This window comes from Ailuropoda melanoleuca, chromosome 1 (genome assembly GCF_002007445.2).
Source record: "Ailuropoda melanoleuca isolate Jingjing chromosome 1, ASM200744v2, whole genome shotgun sequence".
Classification (NCBI taxonomy): domain Eukaryota; kingdom Metazoa; phylum Chordata; class Mammalia; order Carnivora; family Ursidae; genus Ailuropoda; species Ailuropoda melanoleuca.
In genome coordinates, this window is record NC_048218.1 from 164213661 (window position 1) to 164233327 (window position 19667).

Here is a 19667-nt window from a genome sequence, read left to right on the forward strand (position 1 = left end):
AAACATATTTGCATGCTTCATCTTTCAACTAAGAGGATTGGTTTTCAACTATATAGAATGGACAGAAAATTGTGGTAAAACGGTAGTATTAATTCATTCTTGGAATTTAACCAGTCAGACCGCAGAGATAGGTAGTTCTTTGTACAGAACTGGAAAAACACCAACAGTTTGTGAATGTGTTCACTGCTTTCCCACTGTCCTCCCCTCCTCTCAAAATTATATTTGTATCTCACAGAAGCAAAAGCAACTACCTCCATGCTTATCCTGAGTGAGAGATCCCTTTTTAAAGAAAGAAAAGGGACTTCCTAGTTTCAGATATTTCATCAAACAAAACCTCAACAAACTCTGAGAGACAACTTGAGGACTCTCGCTAGGAAAAATCCCCTCTGTAGCGGCTAGCTCGACAGACCCGACAGCCTCGAACTGCGCAGGTGTTGAAGCGGCTCTCGGGCACGCCGGGAGGAGAGAAGTAGTAGACGTCCCACAGCTGCCTACCCCAGCCTCCTTCCCAGGGCGCAGCTGCAGGCTCGATCAAGCTCAGTCACTTCGTACAGCAACTGGGATCCCAGGCGGGGCAAGGAATCCCAGAGCAGCTTAGGCTTCTTCAGCAAGAAGTAAGACCACTCAAAGAGTAACCAGTTATTTCCAACAATTATGTGGCCCCAGGCCAAAAAAAGGGATGAAGCAGAACATCTGTAGTGATGGAAAATAAAAGATGTTTCATGTTTTCAAGATTTCAAGCTCCTTAATGGAGACCTTCCTTGCACCTCTGTTAGGAAGAAGACTATGAATATTCGATCTTTATTCCTGACCAATATTTCTTTGGGGGGTGGAGGAGCAGTGGTGGAGAGAGGATGGTCAAGTTGAAGAAACAGAACTTAATTAATAGTCAATTTAACAACTGTAATGTAACCCATTCACTGCAGGGTTTTAAAGGGATAAAAGGTGTATGACAGAAATATGTTCAAAGGCACAACTTTCTCCCATTTTACATTGGTATACATTCTCGCAAGCTCTTTCGAACATTTTTAAAACTAAAATAAATGTGTTAACAATAGGGTGTGACTAAGAACAAGCAGTCAGAAAATATTCTTCCCGACTTGAGGTAACTAATGTTATGGCAGATGCCATTTCCCTAGGATCAACCAGAAAAGAAGGAGCTATAAACATATAGTTCCATTAAAATAATAAAAAGGTACAGATTACAATTCCCCACAAAATTATGCTTTTAGACTAATCATCTTCTAGGGTAGTAAAAATATTATGTAGATGCATACCTAAGTAGTTTTTGTAGTACTTGAATTTATAATACCGTTACAATCATTCATTCTTACTTGATCAGAAAACCATTCTTATACTTTCATATAAGCACTTGCAAGAATTTATTGGATACAATAATGAAAACAATAATGATGATGTTACAATTTATTGTGGCCTTGTCATGATTCAAGCACTGTGCTGAGAGCTCATTCCCCCCACCATGATATATCCCCATTTTACTGATGGAAAAAAAAAAAAGAATTTTAATAGATGAAAATGAGGAATTATAGATGAAGGAAAAGACAACTCTTTAGGTCACTGAGCTGGTAAATGGGACAGCCAGAATTTAAACTTTTTTTTTTTTTTTTTTAAGATTTTGTTTGTTTATTCGACAGAGACAGAGAGCCAGCAAGAGAGGGAACACAAGCAGGGGGAGTGGGAGAGGAAGAAGCAGGCTCATAGTGGAGGAGCCTGATGTGGGGCTCGATCCCAGAACGCCGGGATCACACCCTGAGCCGAAGGCAGACACTTAACCGCTGTGCCACACAGGCGCCCCAGAATTTAAACTTTTTGACTCTAAAATCCATGTGCTAGTTATTATTATGCTCTACTGACTTCATTGAAAATGATATTTGTATGTTAATTTGGAACATTTGAGTATTTAGAAATCAATTTTAAAGGTTTATACTATGTTTGTTAAATCATTCTACGCAGGGGCTCCTGGATGGCTCAGTCAGTTAAGCGTCTGCCTTTGGCTCGGATATGATCTTGGAGTCCCAGGATCAGCCCTGCATCAGGCTCCCTGCTCAGTGGGGAGTCTGCTTCTCCCTCTGGCCCTCACCCCGCTCATGTTCTCTCTCTCTCCCTCTCAAATAAATAAAATCTTTTAAAAAACCATTCTATTCAGAGAAAAACTTCTCTGCATGAGATGTTGGTTAATTCTCACATTGCTCATAATCCCTTTTTCTTCTCTATTGATTTTTTAATAGACAGAAAAAAGCTCATTTCAACCTATAGTATTAGTGATGCAATGATTCTCTGAATGTGTTCGTATTCTAGGTATCCTAAATTCCTGATACCTATTCTGTTTTAGCCTGACCCTCAAAAATACAAGTAGTTAACAGATAATTAATTTTATGTTATATAACAGACACTGAGGCATATAAACACCAAACAATGCCTGAAAACGTAGAATAAGAAAACTTATTCATATTGATGATAAAATGTCAAGAGAGAAAACTTCAAGCCTCAAAAGGCCTTTGTTTATAACGCAACAATATTCCTCCAAGACAATGCAGTACACCACAGCAAAGAGGAATATATGAGGCAGAAGTTGTTGACATATGGGGTGTGCACAGAACTTCTGGTTAATGGAAGTTCCGAGATATATAAATAAAAAATGATGTGTGAGTTGGTGGAAAAAACTGTAAGGCAAGTCAATTTTTTAATTAAAAAATTATGTAGCATAAACAATGCTAATGAGCCAAAAGTCCCATGAGATTAGGACTGTATCTGCTCCGTTTTAACATTCCACTCACTTTTCATAAGTGTACATCCACTCACTTGAAATACCTCAAGCAGAACCCTTTTCATAAAATAGAGTTTTGAGGATGTTCTTTGTCCTTGTTTTTAATAGCTCACCATTTCCACTCAAGTTGTTAACTTGATGATATATGACATTAAGGGGGGAAAAAAGCCCTAAAAATCCTTAAATGAATCAGCAGATGATAAATACCTGGAAGTTCTTCATAAATTTCATCATCGGTTGGTTGGCTGCCTGCTGGCGGGCTGCTGGCCGGTACAGGATGGTCAACATCATCATATAATTCTCCTCTTTCATCATCATCTTCAGGAATAACATCAGATCCCATGTCTGAAAGATACGGTGCATGAGGCAAGTTTTTAAGAATGCTAAAGAGGTTTTCAAAACCCTATTTTCTAAACTAAGGCAGCCCTACAGAGTCACAATATTATTACATGCTAGATCCTTAACTTGAAGCATTTTCAAAAGCTGATTATTACATAAATATGTGAATTGCAAAGTTGCCAGTTGGTACTTATAGAAAAAAACACTTTTATAAATCTGAAGTGAACAGGCTGCATTAGGACTAGCCATGTGCCCTTGGTCGTTCTCATAGGAGTCAGTAACCTTTCACGTATGAAAATCCAAATTCATTCAGTTATTCGCTATCTAAAGACTGCAATGCCTAGTTCAATCGACTGCTCTTACCTTGTAATACAAATTTCAGCTGCTGTACCCATTCTTCAGCATCTTTGGGAGAAGCGGCTGTGAACTAATAAAAAAATAAACAATGATAAGAAAAATCACCACAGTGGAAATGAAAGGGATGCCGCATTCTTATCACTTCTTTAAGACCATTAGTAATTCTTTTCATGTCTAGTACTACTTTTCTTGCAAGGATGCTTCTTATAATGTACAGTTAATTTTGACAAATTTACGTAATTGAAGCAGAGGATGATGGATTTGAAACTCTGATCAGCAGCTGGCAGCTGTGCAGGAAAAAAACCTGCTTCTCTTCATCAATGTCAAAGACAGAACTGATGAACAAAATTTGCCCTTGACAATTAGAAGACACCCATGAATTTCTTTAGACTGCCGGGTACAGTTTTCTTAAAAATGTTCTTGTCAGATTCCAACACACTACCTGACAACTTAATTAACTGGCTTTCAACTGCAATCTCAGATATTTAAAACTTATTAAACATACATTCCATATTGATGCTAGCTGATAGCTCTTGAATCACAGAGCGGATATGTGTCTTTACCTTCATTTTCTCCCACAACCCTAAGCAATACAATACGCATTAACACACTGATATTTTTCTTTTGATAATTTTACTCTTTCTGCTATGTAATTCTTTTAAGAAACCACTCAGTGCTATTAAAATAGATATAAAATGCAACATGTGAAGTAGTTGATAGATTACATATTCACTTGTTCTCTTTCAAGAAGATATCACTTGAACTGATCTGAAAATTTTTTTAATGTATCTCTTCTTATATGAGTGTTCACTGCATTAAATCAGTATCTTTTATTATTACTAACATGTCAGGGAGAGTTGTTTTAACAAAATGTTAATGTCTTTATAAATGAAATCAGAACATTTTATCAACTTAATTTCAAAACAACACAAAAACTCCAACCTGATAGATACGTTTATCAGGAGCAGAGATTTCGAAACAGCAATCTTTCTTTCCATCCTTCCTGAGAGTGTTATTCATTCTGACATTGTAACCATCTATTGCAAATTCACCTTTTTGTTGCTTGTCTATGGAAGATAAAACAAAAGTCAGAATTTCATTTACTGCAGTGAATATAAATGCCCAGTTGATTATCTTTTATTTAGAGTTTCTCTGTCAATTCATGGAAAGGGTATTTTTTTGGTCATATTGTTTTCATAGTATTTAATAAGTTTAAATAATGTTTCTAGATATCACTTCTAATTCTAAAACTACAGAAGTATTTGGGATGCTTGGGTTCACAAAGGGTATCTTAGGGAACAAGAGGAAGAGGTCTGCAGATAGCCTTATTCAGAAGGAACTGTGGAAATAGGACACTTTCTTGTAGGGAAAATCCAAGAACCAGAACTCAGAACCAGCTGAACAAACCCACTCCAAATCCACGGCTCTCTCAGATTTATAAGCCAGTGGGAAAACCTGGAGCCAAAAACCCAGTGGGCTTTTTTACCACCATCCCTTCTCATTACTGCCTTCCAACACCCCACCTTCGAAAAGGTCTCTAAAACACAGCTCTTCTTCTAAAAAATATCTCCCTAAATTGGTATAAACTGAACTGTAAATTTAAAAAGCAAAGCCAAACAAAACTACTAATTATAAAAAGCTGTGAGGGGAAAACAAAGCATTTGGATGGAAAGGAGAGGTAAAGCAAGCATGGAAGGAAGCATTAGTTGCTGAAACAAAACCGAAGAAAAGCAGGCTTCTTAGCCAGTGAATGGGACAGGCAAGCTAGTAAAGCATGTCTGAATCCCACAGGAGGAGGAGGCAAAAGGAAAGACAACTTGAGATATTAAAGACAAATAAAGTAGGAATACAACAAAGGATTTAATACTCGGAAATGGAAATAAAATTAGTCAGCTTTCTGACTCCACCCAGTTATACCATTTTGATAGAAAAGCTACACCACTGTAGGTTTACTTCCTAGGTTAACTCACAATTTCAAGATCATGAGTAAGGGCAACTGTCTCTTTTACTGAGTTCGGGGGAAATCTAGAAATGCTTCCTATCATGGGGTGGAAGGCTCTCTCAGCTCTGTGACCCAATAAAACATTTATCTCCTTTTCTTAAATACACTAATTTAATGGCTGAAGTAACATACATTTTTAAAAAGTTATTGAGGGACACTTGGGTGTCGGTTAAGCATCTGCGGGTCATGATCCCAGGCTCCTTGGATCGAGCCCCACATGGGGCTCCCTGCTCAGTGGGGAGTCTCTTTCTCTCTCTGCTTGTGCTCACGTGCTCTCTCTGACAAGTACATAAATAAAATCTTCAAAAAAAAATATTTATTCTTTTTTTTTAAACAAGGGAAAAAATATTTGAGTTAGAAATTCCTGACTTAAATCTGAACATTCTAAGTCATAATTTATATCTCTCCATGATCTAAAAATTAAAAGTTTGCCTTATGGAAAAGGTCTACAGTGTACTCTATGATGTTCAGAAAAAAACAAAACTTAGAGCAGCATTTCCCAGTGTGTTTTATGGGATATTAACAGGTTTCTATGATCAAATAAGTTTGGGAAATACTGAATTAAAAAGAGTTAAGCAGATTTTGTTAATCCAGGCCTTCTTGAGGCCCTTAATATATTTACATATTGATTACATTTCTATGAGAAAGAGAATGAACAGCATTTCCCAACATGATATGTCCATGGAACCCTTTTTTCATAGAACATTCTATGGAACTGGTACTCCCAGAACATGTTTCGCAAAATATCTAACTAGAAAAATACTACTGGGGAAAAGTATTAAAAGAATAAATGGTTAAGTATTGTTGCTTAACCCTACATTCTCAAAAATGACTAAGTCATTCATCCACTCATTGAACAAATCTATATCGAGCATTTAAAACAAACGAGGGAGCATTACAGGTACGGTGAGACAAAATCTAGTAACACCTTATCACATCTTTCCCACCTTCCCACTGCAACACACACACACATACACACAGGATACAAATTTAAGTGTTCCAGGAATATTACTCAGTGATCCACTAGACTGCCAAAAGATTTCATTTTCATTACAAAAAATGGAAATAGTCGAAGGCCAAACAGTAAAGCCACACAGAACAATTTTGAGGGATTTCTTTAAACATTCCAAGAAAAAAAGGATATTTAAAGACCAGATGAAAGACAGTGGCTCCCTTGCTGCAAAAGGGCTCAATTGCTCTAATCACTTGGTCCATCTCATCTAAAGCCCATGCTTTCTACCTTTACTCTGGGTCTGAAATTCTTGGCAATATAACATCAGCGGGAATGGAAATGCATAAGGAGTGGTTTACATCTGGAGATGAAAACTGGCGCTATACAAAGACTGAGTTGGAAGAACTGCAGGGAGCAGGGAACTTTCTTGGGCGAGATTATCTAGAAATGAGACAACCAGGCAGCCAAACGAGGTGACCTCTTCTCAGACTAACAGATCCACTTTAGACAAAACCCCCAGAAATATGCTGTAGAGCCATGTACCAGATCTTCTGTTAGAGTCTAAGAGGAGAACATGAGCAGCCTGTAGTCAGATGAACCAGAGAGAGGCCACAAATCCAACCTAGAGGTAAGCGTCCCGATTACAGAGTCAAGGATACATAATATCCAAACATAAGTAAAAGAGGAAAAGCAAACAAAGGAACACAGGTGCCATAAAAATACTATGTGATAGAAAAACAGCATTCAAGATGTAAAAAGCAAGAGCAAAGTAGGAGAAACAGATATAAACAATTGTTCTGCATCCTTTATAAAGTAAAAAAAAAAAAATCTAAAAGGTGAAAGATAAAACAATGTAATATAAAATAAAAAGAGAGATGGCTGAGACAGAAATTGGAATGCAGCTGGTAAAATATGGAGAAAATACTGTATAAGGAAAAATGAAAATGCAGCAGCAAAACAAATGATTTATTAAGTGATAAAAAGTTGAAAATTTTGAACTTTGTTGAAAAATCAGATCAGATATACCTAAAACTTTCTACCCCAGCAGGCAGGAAAAGGAAGAATAAAGGGGAAGAGAAACAAAAGAGGAATGTGATGGATACGGAGGACTGACAAAAAATAAAACATAAGAAAAAATGGGTGTTCCAGAAGAGTAACAAATAATACAGAGCCAATAACCAAAGATATAACACAAGAAAACCTCATTCAGCCAAAGAAAGACCTAGGTCTACAAAATAAGAGGTGGTATTTTCTAACCAAGTAAAACTAATAGTAAAAAGAAAATAATACCTAAATCTATTCAGCTGATAGTTGAATATTTGGGAATAAATAATTATATATGCATCCAAGTGAGGGATATAAGTATGGGACCAGAAGCGTTGAAGAGAATGGAAGGAAATTCATAACTCTTTCTCAACAGCTTTTGCAAATGCATGGCCATAAAGTAGCCACATTTCTTATTTGCCAATGTGGGACAGAAAGTTCAAGACATGAAATGGGTATAGACACAGCTTTGATAAGACTCTGCTCTTCTCTCTTCACATTAGCATCTCCTCCAGAGAGAGAAAAAGGAGAAAATCATAGCATTATACGACACTCCATAATAATTTATATATTAGTTAATTCCACAGTGCCTTCTAGGATAGTTTCAAGGATACTTGTTGGTTTGAGACAGACTGTTAAAAAAAAAAATAGTAACATGCCAATCAAATGGGAAATAAGGTCATATAAGTTGATTTATCCGAAACTGAAAAAGATAAATAAACATTGCATCTAAGGAACTTCCCAAAAAGCAGAAGCTTATTCCTTTAAGTGCCAAACACCTGTAAAATATTAGTCGTTATAAATCTTTCTGAAAGATACACTTCCCTGATTTCTCTATTCTCTTAAACATAATGTAACATTTTCTTGACGATTTAGTAGTATTAATTTGAGTATTTAGCTTTTATATTATAACACATTGATGCCCTCAGGATTTTTGAGGTGTTTGTCCCTCTATTAAATTTCCCTCAGCTTCTGTTTCACACTTTAACCTTGCCTGTATCATGCTGTTCGAATTTAACGTCTACAGAACTGAAGTCTGCCCAGGAGAAACTAGATAATAAAATCTATTAAATCAGTAACTTAATTTTACACAATTCTAATTCAGTAGGTTCAAAGTGAAAAAAGAGCTGGCTCTAATCTCTAACAAAACAAAACACATGAGGTTAATGATAGCTATTTCCTTCTGCCAAAGACAACTCACATTTCCTGAGCACCTTCTGTAGGCCCAGAAACGTAATAACATATCTCATATATACCATGAAATAATTCTAAGAGAAGGAAGATATTTATTACATCCCCAGCACTGATGGAAAAATAAACCTTAAAACAACAAATTTGCTCATGGCCACATAACCAGTAGATTGTAAAACCCAGAACCCTAACATAAGTGATTCCAAAGCCTTGTTTTTTTCCAACCATTTCACCCCATCTCCTGGGAAGACGTCTCTCAAAGTATATTTCAAGAGTCACCAACTACGTTAGATCTTGCGTGCCAATTAAAGATACAGAAATGGCTACTACTTTGCACTTACTGTATGGAAATCTCTGGGGGTGGCTCCAGAAAACCAAAGTTTTGGCAAGTACCCCAGGTGATTTTGATACACAGTAATGTTTGAAAAACCACTGTTCTAGAACACGCCATTTTTGAAATCTTGGTAGAGATGAACGTTATCTTGCATTTCCTCCTGCAACTTGGGTCCAACTTTCTCAGCTTGCTTTATGGGCTCCTCAACCTTTGCCTATTGCTTAAACAGTTATGATGCATTATGTTCTAAATCTTCCCCTCTTCCTGCTTTACAGTTTTCTCTGGGCAACCTCACCCAATCTTATAGATTAAACTTCTATCAGTATCTTGTGATTCATAATTCCATATTTTTAATCCAGCTTCAGGATTTTATATCCAAATTTTCATTTGCTCACTATACATGTTTCACTTCTTTAATGTCTTATGGGCACAATAAATATAAATAAATAAATATAACACTCCCACAATGGAGATCATCTTACTCCCACTCCCACAACACTTGTGATCTTTTTTGTGTCTTCCCTCTCAAACAATGGCACCTCCATTAACTGAAGGCTCCAAACCAGAAAACTGAGGATCATTCCTGATCTCTTCCTTTTTCTTCATCAACCACTCCTACGTTCTCTCCCTCCATCCTTTTGCCATCTATTTTTCCAATCAGTCCTATTTTTCTTGCAAATACGCTTGCTTTTTCTCCTTTTCACTGGCTCTCAGAAAATATGCTTAAAACACCAACCACTCTCCTATCATTTCCAAGATAGTAAATAAATAATTCCAACTACGTATAGCAACTAAATAATTCCAGATCATCTAGTAATCTGATATGTCATGAGCGTTTGTCATTTGAAGATCCCTAGCATCTTTCCTATTTTAGTCCTGAGATTGTTGGGGAGCAGAGCAAGTTTCCCACCACAGAAGCTGGAGGAAGGCAGATTTCCCAGTCAATCAGATGCTCTGGATTGGAACCTAAATCCAAACTGATTAACAAAAGAATCAGGGGAGAGCTCTGGCGCCATTCCTGTGTCAGTGGCATTCACTGACTGGTGGCAGAACACAAAGGCAGGGCCAGCAGTGTGTCCCAATTAGACTCTCCTTGGGGGCAGAGACTGGGCCGAAGTTCTAGCTACCTTACCTCCCTTAGACCATGCTTGCTTTCTGAGCCTGGTTGTTTAGCCTTCATATCAATTCTGCCTGAGAGCCAATATTCCCCCAATAATTTCCTTTTCTGCAGAGTCAAACAAAGTTGGTTTCTGTTGTTTGTACCAAGAAAGCTAAATTGGAACAAATGGTTAGCAAACAAAAAGATAAGTAATGCATTCAGTAATTCTTGGTAGGGGCGCCTGGGTGGCTCAGTCGGTTAAGTGTCTGCCTTCAGCTCAGGTCATGATCCCAGGATCCTGGGATTGAGCCCCATGTCTGTCTCCCTGCTCAGTGGGGAGCCTGCTTCTCCCTCTCCCTCTCCCTCTTGTGCTCTCTCACTTGCTCACTCGCTCACTCCTTCTCTCAAACGAATAAATAAAATCTTTAAAAATGGGTTTTTTTTTGTAACATCTGCTTCTTATATTTAAGAAGGCCTTTCTCCTTGGTGAATAACTCTTGTTATTTCCATAAGTATTAATGCTTATTAGTAGGAAAAAGGAAAATATGCCCCTTAATACTAAACCTTCCCATTAAACTTCAACAAACTGATTAACAACTTGCTTTAGGCCCTCAGGTAAAGATATATGAACATTTTTCCTTGTTTGTACAGCTCACAGAAATACAGATGCCGATGCTAATTCAGCCACTTGAAATATACTTCTGGTGTTTTGAGTTATACTGCAAGGAAATATCAAATTATTACTATTTTAAGTGAAAAATACTATATGCTATATATGTATTTGTTACTTGAGGGCCCCAAGAGGCTCTAAGTAATAAACACAGGCAATATTTATGAGTCTAAAGGGAAACACTTTAGTTAGAATTAACAGTGTGGCTCATATGGTCTGATAGCAGGAAATTTTAGGTATTTCCAAAACCTTTTTTTTCCCCTTTAAAATAGAAGTACACTGCAAGCATAAAAATCAAATGGTGTCTGTACATATTTTCAACCACAGGTATACTCTTGGTTAAAAAAACAAGGTAGTAGGAGGTAACAGTGAATGAAGAATAAATAAATTACAGGCATTTTTGTAGAATGGGAATTTAAAGCCCTGTTTCTACTTTTTTTGGCCATATCTACTGTTTTCCTCTCAAATCATTACGATAGGGTCTTTGGACTAACATAACATATTGTTATGCTATTGTTAAGATAAACATTACACAAAGAGGGTCTTACTATCCTATACATATGATCTTCTTGGAGCCTCCTACGATAATGAGAGAACAAACGGCACTGCTGCTATTCATGCAAATGACGGGCTAAAAGCATGTGCGGGAACCATGTGCGAGAACCCGCAGCTCCCTCATGAGCCTAAGGTGCTAAACAACCTCCCGGACTCTCAGCTTCAGCACACATTCTGCCTCCAGTCTCACCTTCTCCTGATAATTGTCAGCATGATCTTTTTTCTTTTTTAAGTTTTTTTTTATTTGACAGAAAGAGAGAGAGAGAGAGAGAGAGCACAGCAGGGGGAGCAGCCGAGAGAGAAGGAGAGGGAGAAGCAGGCTCCCCACTGACCAGGGAACCTGAACCAGGACTTGCCCGGACCATGACCTGAGCCAAAGGCAGATGCCCAACTGACTGAGCCACCTAGGTGCCATTCCACATGATCTTTCCAACATCCAATCGGAGTTTGTCATGCCATCTACTCACCTTCCATGCTCACAAACATTCACTGTCCCTCACACGGGGAAGACCAAACTTCTGCCTGGGGAATGTAACAACCCGACCCCTCCCTACCTGGCTCACAAGCCCTCATTCACCTACTGTCCAGGTGAGCTGGCTCCCGCATATCATCCCATTTTATGGGGCCCCTGTGCCCACTCCCCCAAGCCAATGCATTATATACCACTCTGCAGTAAGAATATCTGACACATACATGTTCAAAGAAAATCTACCATCTATAGATTTATGTAGATACACAGCAGTACACAGTTTGACTTAAAATATTCAATCTATACATATCTTCAATCTACATATATATTTTTAAATCAAACTGTGTCCTCTTTTATTGCAAGTCAACCTGATTTGTCAGTATCACACCCTTGAAAAGATTTGATTTGTACCTGAATATTTCTTGATGTTGATGAAATCCTACTAAATGTCTGATGTACGTATTAACTTCTCTATATATCACAAGGCCTCTTAATTATAAAATCAGAAAATGAGGCTTTTTATTTAACATTTATTGTGATAAACTTTAAAGTTAGTACTTGCATATCAAAGGCCCAAAAGGTGAGGTGATATTCATTGTGGTTTTGATTTGCAATTCCCTGACAATGAGAGATGCTGAGCATCTTTTCATGTCTGTTGGCCATCCGTATGTCTTCTTTGGAATATGTCCATTCAGATCTTCTGCCTACCTTTTAATTGGACTTTTTTTTTTTGCTATTGAGTTATAAGCGTTCTTTATATATGTTATTAAATATATTATTTGCAAATTTTTTCCCATTCAGTAGGTTGGCTTTCCTTTGGCTGATGGTTTCCTTTGCTGTGCAGAAGTTTTTCATGACATGTTTCACTTATTTACTTTTTCTTTTGCTTTTGATGTCAGATTCAAAAAATCATCACCAAGGGGCTTACAGCCTATGTTTTCTTCTAGGACTTATGGTTTCAGGTCTTACTTCAAGTCTTTAATCCATTTTGAGTTACTTGTTGTGTATGGCATAAGACAGTGGTTAAGTTTCATTCTGTTGCATGTGGCTGTCCAGTTTTCCCAGCACCATTTACTGAAGAGATTGTCTTTTCCTCATTGTATATCCTTGGCTGCTCTGCCATAAATTAATTGACCATATATGTGTGGTTTATTTTGGGGTTCTTTATTCTGTTCCATTGATCTAAGTGTCTGCTTTTATGCCAATACCATGTTATCTTAATTACTATAGCTTTGTAATTTAGTTTGAAATCAGGGAGCATGATGCTTCCAGGTTTATTCTTCTTTCTCAAGATTGCTTTGGCTATTTGGTTTTTTGTTTGTTTTTTTGTAGATACATACAAATTTTAAGATTGTGTGCTCTATTTCTTCAAAAATGCCACAGGAATTTTGATAGGGATTACACTGAATCTGTAGATTTCTTTGTATAGTATGGACATTTTAACAATATTGCTTCTTTCAGTCCTGAGCACATATTATCTTTCTATTTATTTATGTCTTCCTCAATTTCTTTCATTAATGTCTTACAGTTTTCAATATACAGGTCTTTTACCTCCTTGGTTAAATTTATTCCTAGATATTTTATTCTTTTTGATATAGTTGTAAATAAGATTGTTTTCTTTATTTCTCTTAGTGTACAGAAATGCAACAAATTAGGTCCAATTCTCTAGTGACTTTATTATATATTGAAAAGATACTACAATGAAAAAATTCTAAACACATAGTGTGATAAATAGCTTTTGATGTACATTTTAAAAGACTTGATAAAACCAAAGCTACTTGCAGCTGCCACACATGATGTGGTAACCAGAATTTTCTTTAATCGGGGAGTGGAAGTAGGGGCAACAAAACCTGTAGCATGGGAATAAAAGAGATACTACAAACTAACTACTTCTCTCTTAAAAGTGGGAAGAGATAAGGTTCACAATCCTGACTCAAAATCATAGAGAGGTTAAATAGAAAAAATACAAAACAAAAATAAAAGCCATAAGTTTGGAACAGGTTCCTAAATGGGCTATCATTTACAAGCACATTGGAGGGGCTGATAACAACCAAGTTGTAGAAAGAGCATGGCTTTGGAGCCAGAAAGGTCTGCACTAAAACCTTAATATGACTCTCAGTAGCCCTGTGGGGACCTTTCCTGCCTAGCCTAGTTCAGTGTCCTCCTAATGATCTTGTTGATCCAGTCTCCATCCAGTCCAATTCATCCTTCACAATCCTATCGCGATTACTTCCTAAGAGCCCTATGCTTAAAGGTCATGTTTAAGATAAAATACTCAGCAAGGCCCTTATTCTCATAAGGCTCTTGTCAATCTGATTCAAACTCACTTCTTTAGACCTGTGGGCCCCTTCCCTCACTCACTCTGAGCTCCAACTTGATTCCAACTCTGGCATCATCCGAGGCCTTTGACAGCTCAAAATCTCTGCTGTTCCCCCGCCTGGAATGCCCATTTTACCCTTCTTTATCTGGCAAACTCCTACTCATTCTCTAAGGCCCAGTGAAGAGTCCTGTCCATGAGGAAATATTTCCTAACTCCCCTAGGCAGTTATCGTTGTTATCCCTTGTTATCCAAAGATATCATATTTAAGTCACTTACCGTAGTTCACTGAAATGAGCAGTTTACCTACTCAGCCCCCTCCTCTAATCCCATGACTTCCTCTTCCTCTCACTGACACCCACAAAACTCAGACAGTGAGTATCTCTAAGGCAGGATTATCTCTGGATCCCCAGTGCCTAGTGTCTACCAAGTATCCAATAAATATTTATTCAATAAAAAAATGAATAAACGAGTGAGTGAATGAATGAATACCTTGATGGCACCCTGAGTAGCTAAAATCTAAGAAGTTGGATGAATAGGATTTGTGACAATCAAAGGAAGAAGAAAGAGATAAAAGGATGGATGTGATTTCATAAAGTGATAAAATATATATATTACTTAAGGGCTACAAACAGCCATGAATAATAAATACAAATATTATTTATGGGTACAAAGGTAAGAGCATTATTTACCCTAGAGGCTAGAACTACTCTTTCTAAGCCATTACTATCCTGATGGGTCAAAATGTTTTTTGGCACATACAGTTAAGTTATAAAATGTGAACTATGCATCTGTCAAACAATAACAAAGAACAGTTTAACCTAGTAAGTGGTATCAACTCCTTCTGTGCCTCTATAATCCATTTATCTAAATCCTACTTAGTTGGAGGATTAGAGTTCTCATATATCTCAATAGCTCTACAGTTTAGCCAAATGGCTCATACATATAGTAAACCAGGCTGTACAAATCAGCTATCTGGGTTCACAAAAGAAAGTAAAAGTTTCACGTGACACGTACGTTTTCCTAGAAAGAGAAGAATACAAAGGAAGGAAATTAGGATCATGCCAAACAAACAATTAAAAAGTGTCCAAAGATAGATTTTTTTTCCTGAGTCCCCAAAAGAAGAACTGGCCAAAAATTCTAAAGGAAGCAGCCAAAAGAACCACTAAAAACAGACCTGAACTCTCAACGGAGACTTCAGAGTAACAGGGAAAAGTTTTATGGAAATCTACATCAGATCCTCAAATATCTACATAAAAAAAGAACACTAGAACAGTAATTTTTAAAAAGCAGTAGTGGTACACGTGGTTAAATGTACCACAAAATAATTAAAATACAAATTACAAAGAACATTTTTACCCTAAGTTTTCACCAAATAAGAACAGATATCGGAATTTAACTAACACCACCTGCAAAATAACTAGAACATATTTACTGAAATAAATATATTTATTTGAAATGAATATGAACGTCCCTTAGTTTTGGGGAAAAATCCTGCTAATCTTTGACCTAACAGTGGGTATATACTGGTGAGGACCAGGAGTGGAGGAAACAAACATTAGTATTCACCGAGTCTTAAAGAAATTAGAGATGAGAAACCTAACTGAACCAGAATCACAAGGATGTGAAACCTGCCTCCCCTGGTCTTATGAAATACAGGATATTTCTTTGTGGAAAAGCATGATCGTAATCTCAATCCAAATGGTGTACCAAATTATATTTGTCAAAATAACGTGTTTATGACCTATGGTAATCACAACTGAACTTAGGCTTAAATTTTCTGACAGAATCACCTGCTTACCCTTAGCAGAAGAAAGAAGGCTGCCTGATGGTAGTTGCTTCTAGTTTACACTTCACTGATGCCATTATTACATTTAAACATATTATAAGTTAGTGACAGACTGCAAACTAGCCACTCTATTAATTCTTAATTTGTTAACCCCATTAACCAAAAGGTGAGACCAACTTCTAGCATCACCTATACAATTCAAATTTATCTGAAATGTGTACAATAATCATATCTATATAGTTTTATAATAAGGAAAAAACCTAAAAACTGCAAGTGATATCAAATGAAACATAAATTTCCAAACAACGCTGACAAGTAAACACAATTCCATGGGAAAGCTTATATTCAGTAATATTGGACTTCCATGCCTTTTTTTTCTCCTTAAGTGTCCTTTCTGGAAATGAATGCTAGCTATTTCATATTACCTTCACAATATTCAACTTCTCACCTGCTTTTCCTAGAAAAAAGTAAAACTAAGAAAGCTTATATTCTTTAAATTTCAATAGTTTTTATGACTTTGTTCAAATACTAAGTTTAAAATTATGTGGGCTGTGATTAAGAGATGTATTAATTAGCAAGTAAAGTTACAAAATGTATCTTATTGTTTCTAAATTAATGGTTAGAGCATGGACTCCACCATTATGCCTAGGCTCAAATCCCACATCTGCCACTTATCAGCTCTGTGACCTTGACCAAGTTACTTAACCTCTCTGTCCTCAGTTTTCCAAACAGTAAAATAAATAGAGCTAATAACAGTAGAGTTGTAGTGAGACAGCTAACAGTTAATATAGCTAAAATGCTCAGAACGGTAATCTCTATAGAGGTGTTTGCTGTTATTTAAATCTTTAAAAGAAGCTGAGAAAGGGTTGCACAGATTTCATTTTATCTAAATTTTTCTTTTAAAAATATTTGAAAGAATAAAAAGCTCTTCCTCCCTTCAAAACTCTCACAGCCCTAATAGTCTTAACTTCCCTAGAAATTCTACAATAACTTGGATGATAAATACCTCCTAAAATGAAAAGCCACATAGATTTTCATCTCCTTCCTAATTTAATAAAACACAATTGTGTTAACTTTTAGGGCATTCTGGAATTTGGAGCATTTGGCAAATAGTGAAATAGAATTATGTTAGTCTCAGATTATAATTATTAAAATTCTCAGTTATTCTTTCTCCATTTGTTTTTTCTGTTACTAAAATGAGGGTATAAAATGGCCCCTAAAAGCCCCCTACAACAGAAGTTGGTATGATTGAACACCAATACTACCTTTATCACTTCCATAATAATAGAATACTGTTTTACTGAGAGCACACCAGCGTTTCTGCCATTCAAATCCCAGAAAGCTGTGATCTACAATAAAGGGGGAAAAGGAACAGTTTTAGATAACACACATTACACATACAGCATAAATGTAATGCCATTTCCTTATTATAAAAGGAAAAGTTTGTTGACATGATTTCTAAGACTTCTGTTAGCTCTAAAATTCTCTGACTAATTAACTTGTATCTTCTTCTCCAAGAAACAAACAAAAACAAAGCTAAAAGGAATAAAGTGACACAGAGATAGGGCTGCTACACTTGCGGCTAACATACCTTCCTGACAGGGACTGTCCAAAGGGCATGTGACGACACACCTTTGAGACAACGGATTCATATGGGTCTCATTTTCTCATCTGTTATAAAGGGGGAGGCGGGCATGAGGAGTTGACCTAGATTACTTCTATTATCTCTTTCAGCTTTAAAATTCAGCTAAGAAAACCAAGAAAAGCAAATGGAATATAAATAGAAAGTCCCAAAGGGACTACCTGTAAGAAAAGCAAAATGGTAATGAAGAGACTTTCTGCTTTCTGTTTCCCATAATAACACCACGTCCATATTTCATTTCCATTATATATTGGTGCTGAAAGAGTGAGACCATATGGTCAACTCCCAATTATCATAGCCAATGGAGAGGAACACCGAATGGATAACAGAAAATGGCAGACAATACGCCAGGCTTGATCTGAACCACAGCAGACATGGTGTACGCCAGGTCAGGTGCAGGATAACGGGCTGCTCAGTGGGGTGGGAGAACGGTGAGAAATCCCATCCTTGAGAACACTGTCATGGCCCACAGCCTTCCTCTAAGAGGAAAAAACAGCTCCTGAATCATTTACAAATCACCAAGATTGGCAACAAAAAACCTGACCAAACGTTTTGTTACTAAAAATTATTTAGAGCTAAAAACTATGTTTTGCGGTTGGGAATAATGTTATTCAGATTTTCCTACAGCTTAAAAACTCTTCAATTACCTAAAGAGAATACTGGCTCCATATGTATACTGCATGCATGTTTTACATAAGGATAAACCCATTTCAGATTTTTCTTTTAGAATCTTACAGTTTACCTTTTCTGCGTTTTTCAAGGTAGCCAGCCTTTAAAACAAAAGGAAGGTCCTGTGCTGCAATTGGAGGAAACTGGTTTCCTGTGGGAAGAAGAGGAGGAAAAAAAAGCAGTGAGTAATCCATCTTAGAAAAACCAAGTACCAGATCTCACTAGGTTCAGTGTACTTGCAGTTACCCAAATTAATTAAATTCAAGTCTATTAGCTTTGTTTCAGGTCCATTCCATAAACTTGTCTCTCTCCTGTAAATCTCAAGAGGAAAAAAGTGTTCTGAATTCCTGTATCTTAATATATTATAATCCCCCAAATATAGTAATATTATGTAACTAGATGATCTCTACAGGGCAATACTTTATGATCTACATTCTCCAGGGAAAGGATCAGGGAACTATTATCAATAAATGCCATAAATCCCTGAAAGAGAAGTTAAGAATTTCAAATAAATCACATAAGCTTCTTTCCATTTATATTAACGCTTCAAGAATTTTAATGCTTGTTGACTCTTAACCTGCATATCTCTATTCCTACCAAGTAAAGCATACAATGATTTTGTCCCAAAAAAAATCAAATGCTAAAATTTGTTTCTCTGGGTACACAGCAAAAAACAGAGAAATCTTGTAGACATTGAACGGAATGCTTTAGGTTTTTCTACGACATTTGAGAGTCCAAAATTAGGTAAAACAATCTAATAGAGGGATGCCTGGGTGGCTCAGTCAGTTAAGTGCCCAATCCATAATTTCAACTCAGGTCATGATCTCGAGGTCCTGAGACTGACCCAGTGTCAGGCTCTGTGCTCAGCGCAGAGTCTGCCTGGCCCTCTGCCCTTCCCCCCACTTGCGAGCACGCTCTCTCTAATAAATAAAATCTTTTTTACGCAACTAATGAAGCATTCAAACTTTACATCGGAATCTGGGGATGTACTGTATGGTGATTAACACAATATAATAAAATAAAATTAAAAAAAATAAAAAATAATAATAATAAAAAAATAAAAAATCCTGAAAATAGAACTATCATAAACAAATATTAGATACCTACAAAAATTGAAAAATTAAGGTGAAAGTTAAGTCAATTAGAAATCATATATTCATGATCATGAATAATAGGTTGTTCAGTAATTTCCTAAGTGTTCAATATTTTTACAAACATCATTAGAACTATAATACAGTTATCTCATCATTTTACTGGAACTCTAACAAGTGAAAAACAACCAATCTAATGAAAATTTTTATGGAATATACCCAATGGAAATAGCATCAATATAGTTTATAATTTTTTTAAAAAAATGTTTTGATAGGAAATTTATCATAACACAAATTCATCATAGAATTACCAGGTAAGTTTATTTTTATTTTTTTTAATTTAATTTTATTTATTTATT

The 19667-nt window shown here is 36.5% G+C and overlaps 1 protein-coding gene across 3 annotated transcripts in view; it reads right to left on the bottom strand.

The window, feature by feature from the left end:
• SKAP2 (src kinase associated phosphoprotein 2) overlaps window positions 1-19667 on the bottom strand; it is a 164648-nt gene that overhangs the window by 52916 nt on the left and 92065 nt on the right. For all 3 annotated transcript variants that reach the window (XM_002912858.4, XM_011223525.3, XM_034669517.1), the window contains exons 5-9: window positions 18291-18368; window positions 17172-17255; window positions 4427-4551; window positions 3491-3554; window positions 2996-3133 (exon numbers count right to left, since the gene is read on the bottom strand). In XM_002912858.4, the coding sequence (XP_002912904.1) occupies window positions 2996-3133; window positions 3491-3554; window positions 4427-4551; window positions 17172-17255; window positions 18291-18368 (489 nt within the window). The remainder of the gene's footprint in view (window positions 1-2995; window positions 3134-3490; window positions 3555-4426; window positions 4552-17171; window positions 17256-18290; window positions 18369-19667) is intronic.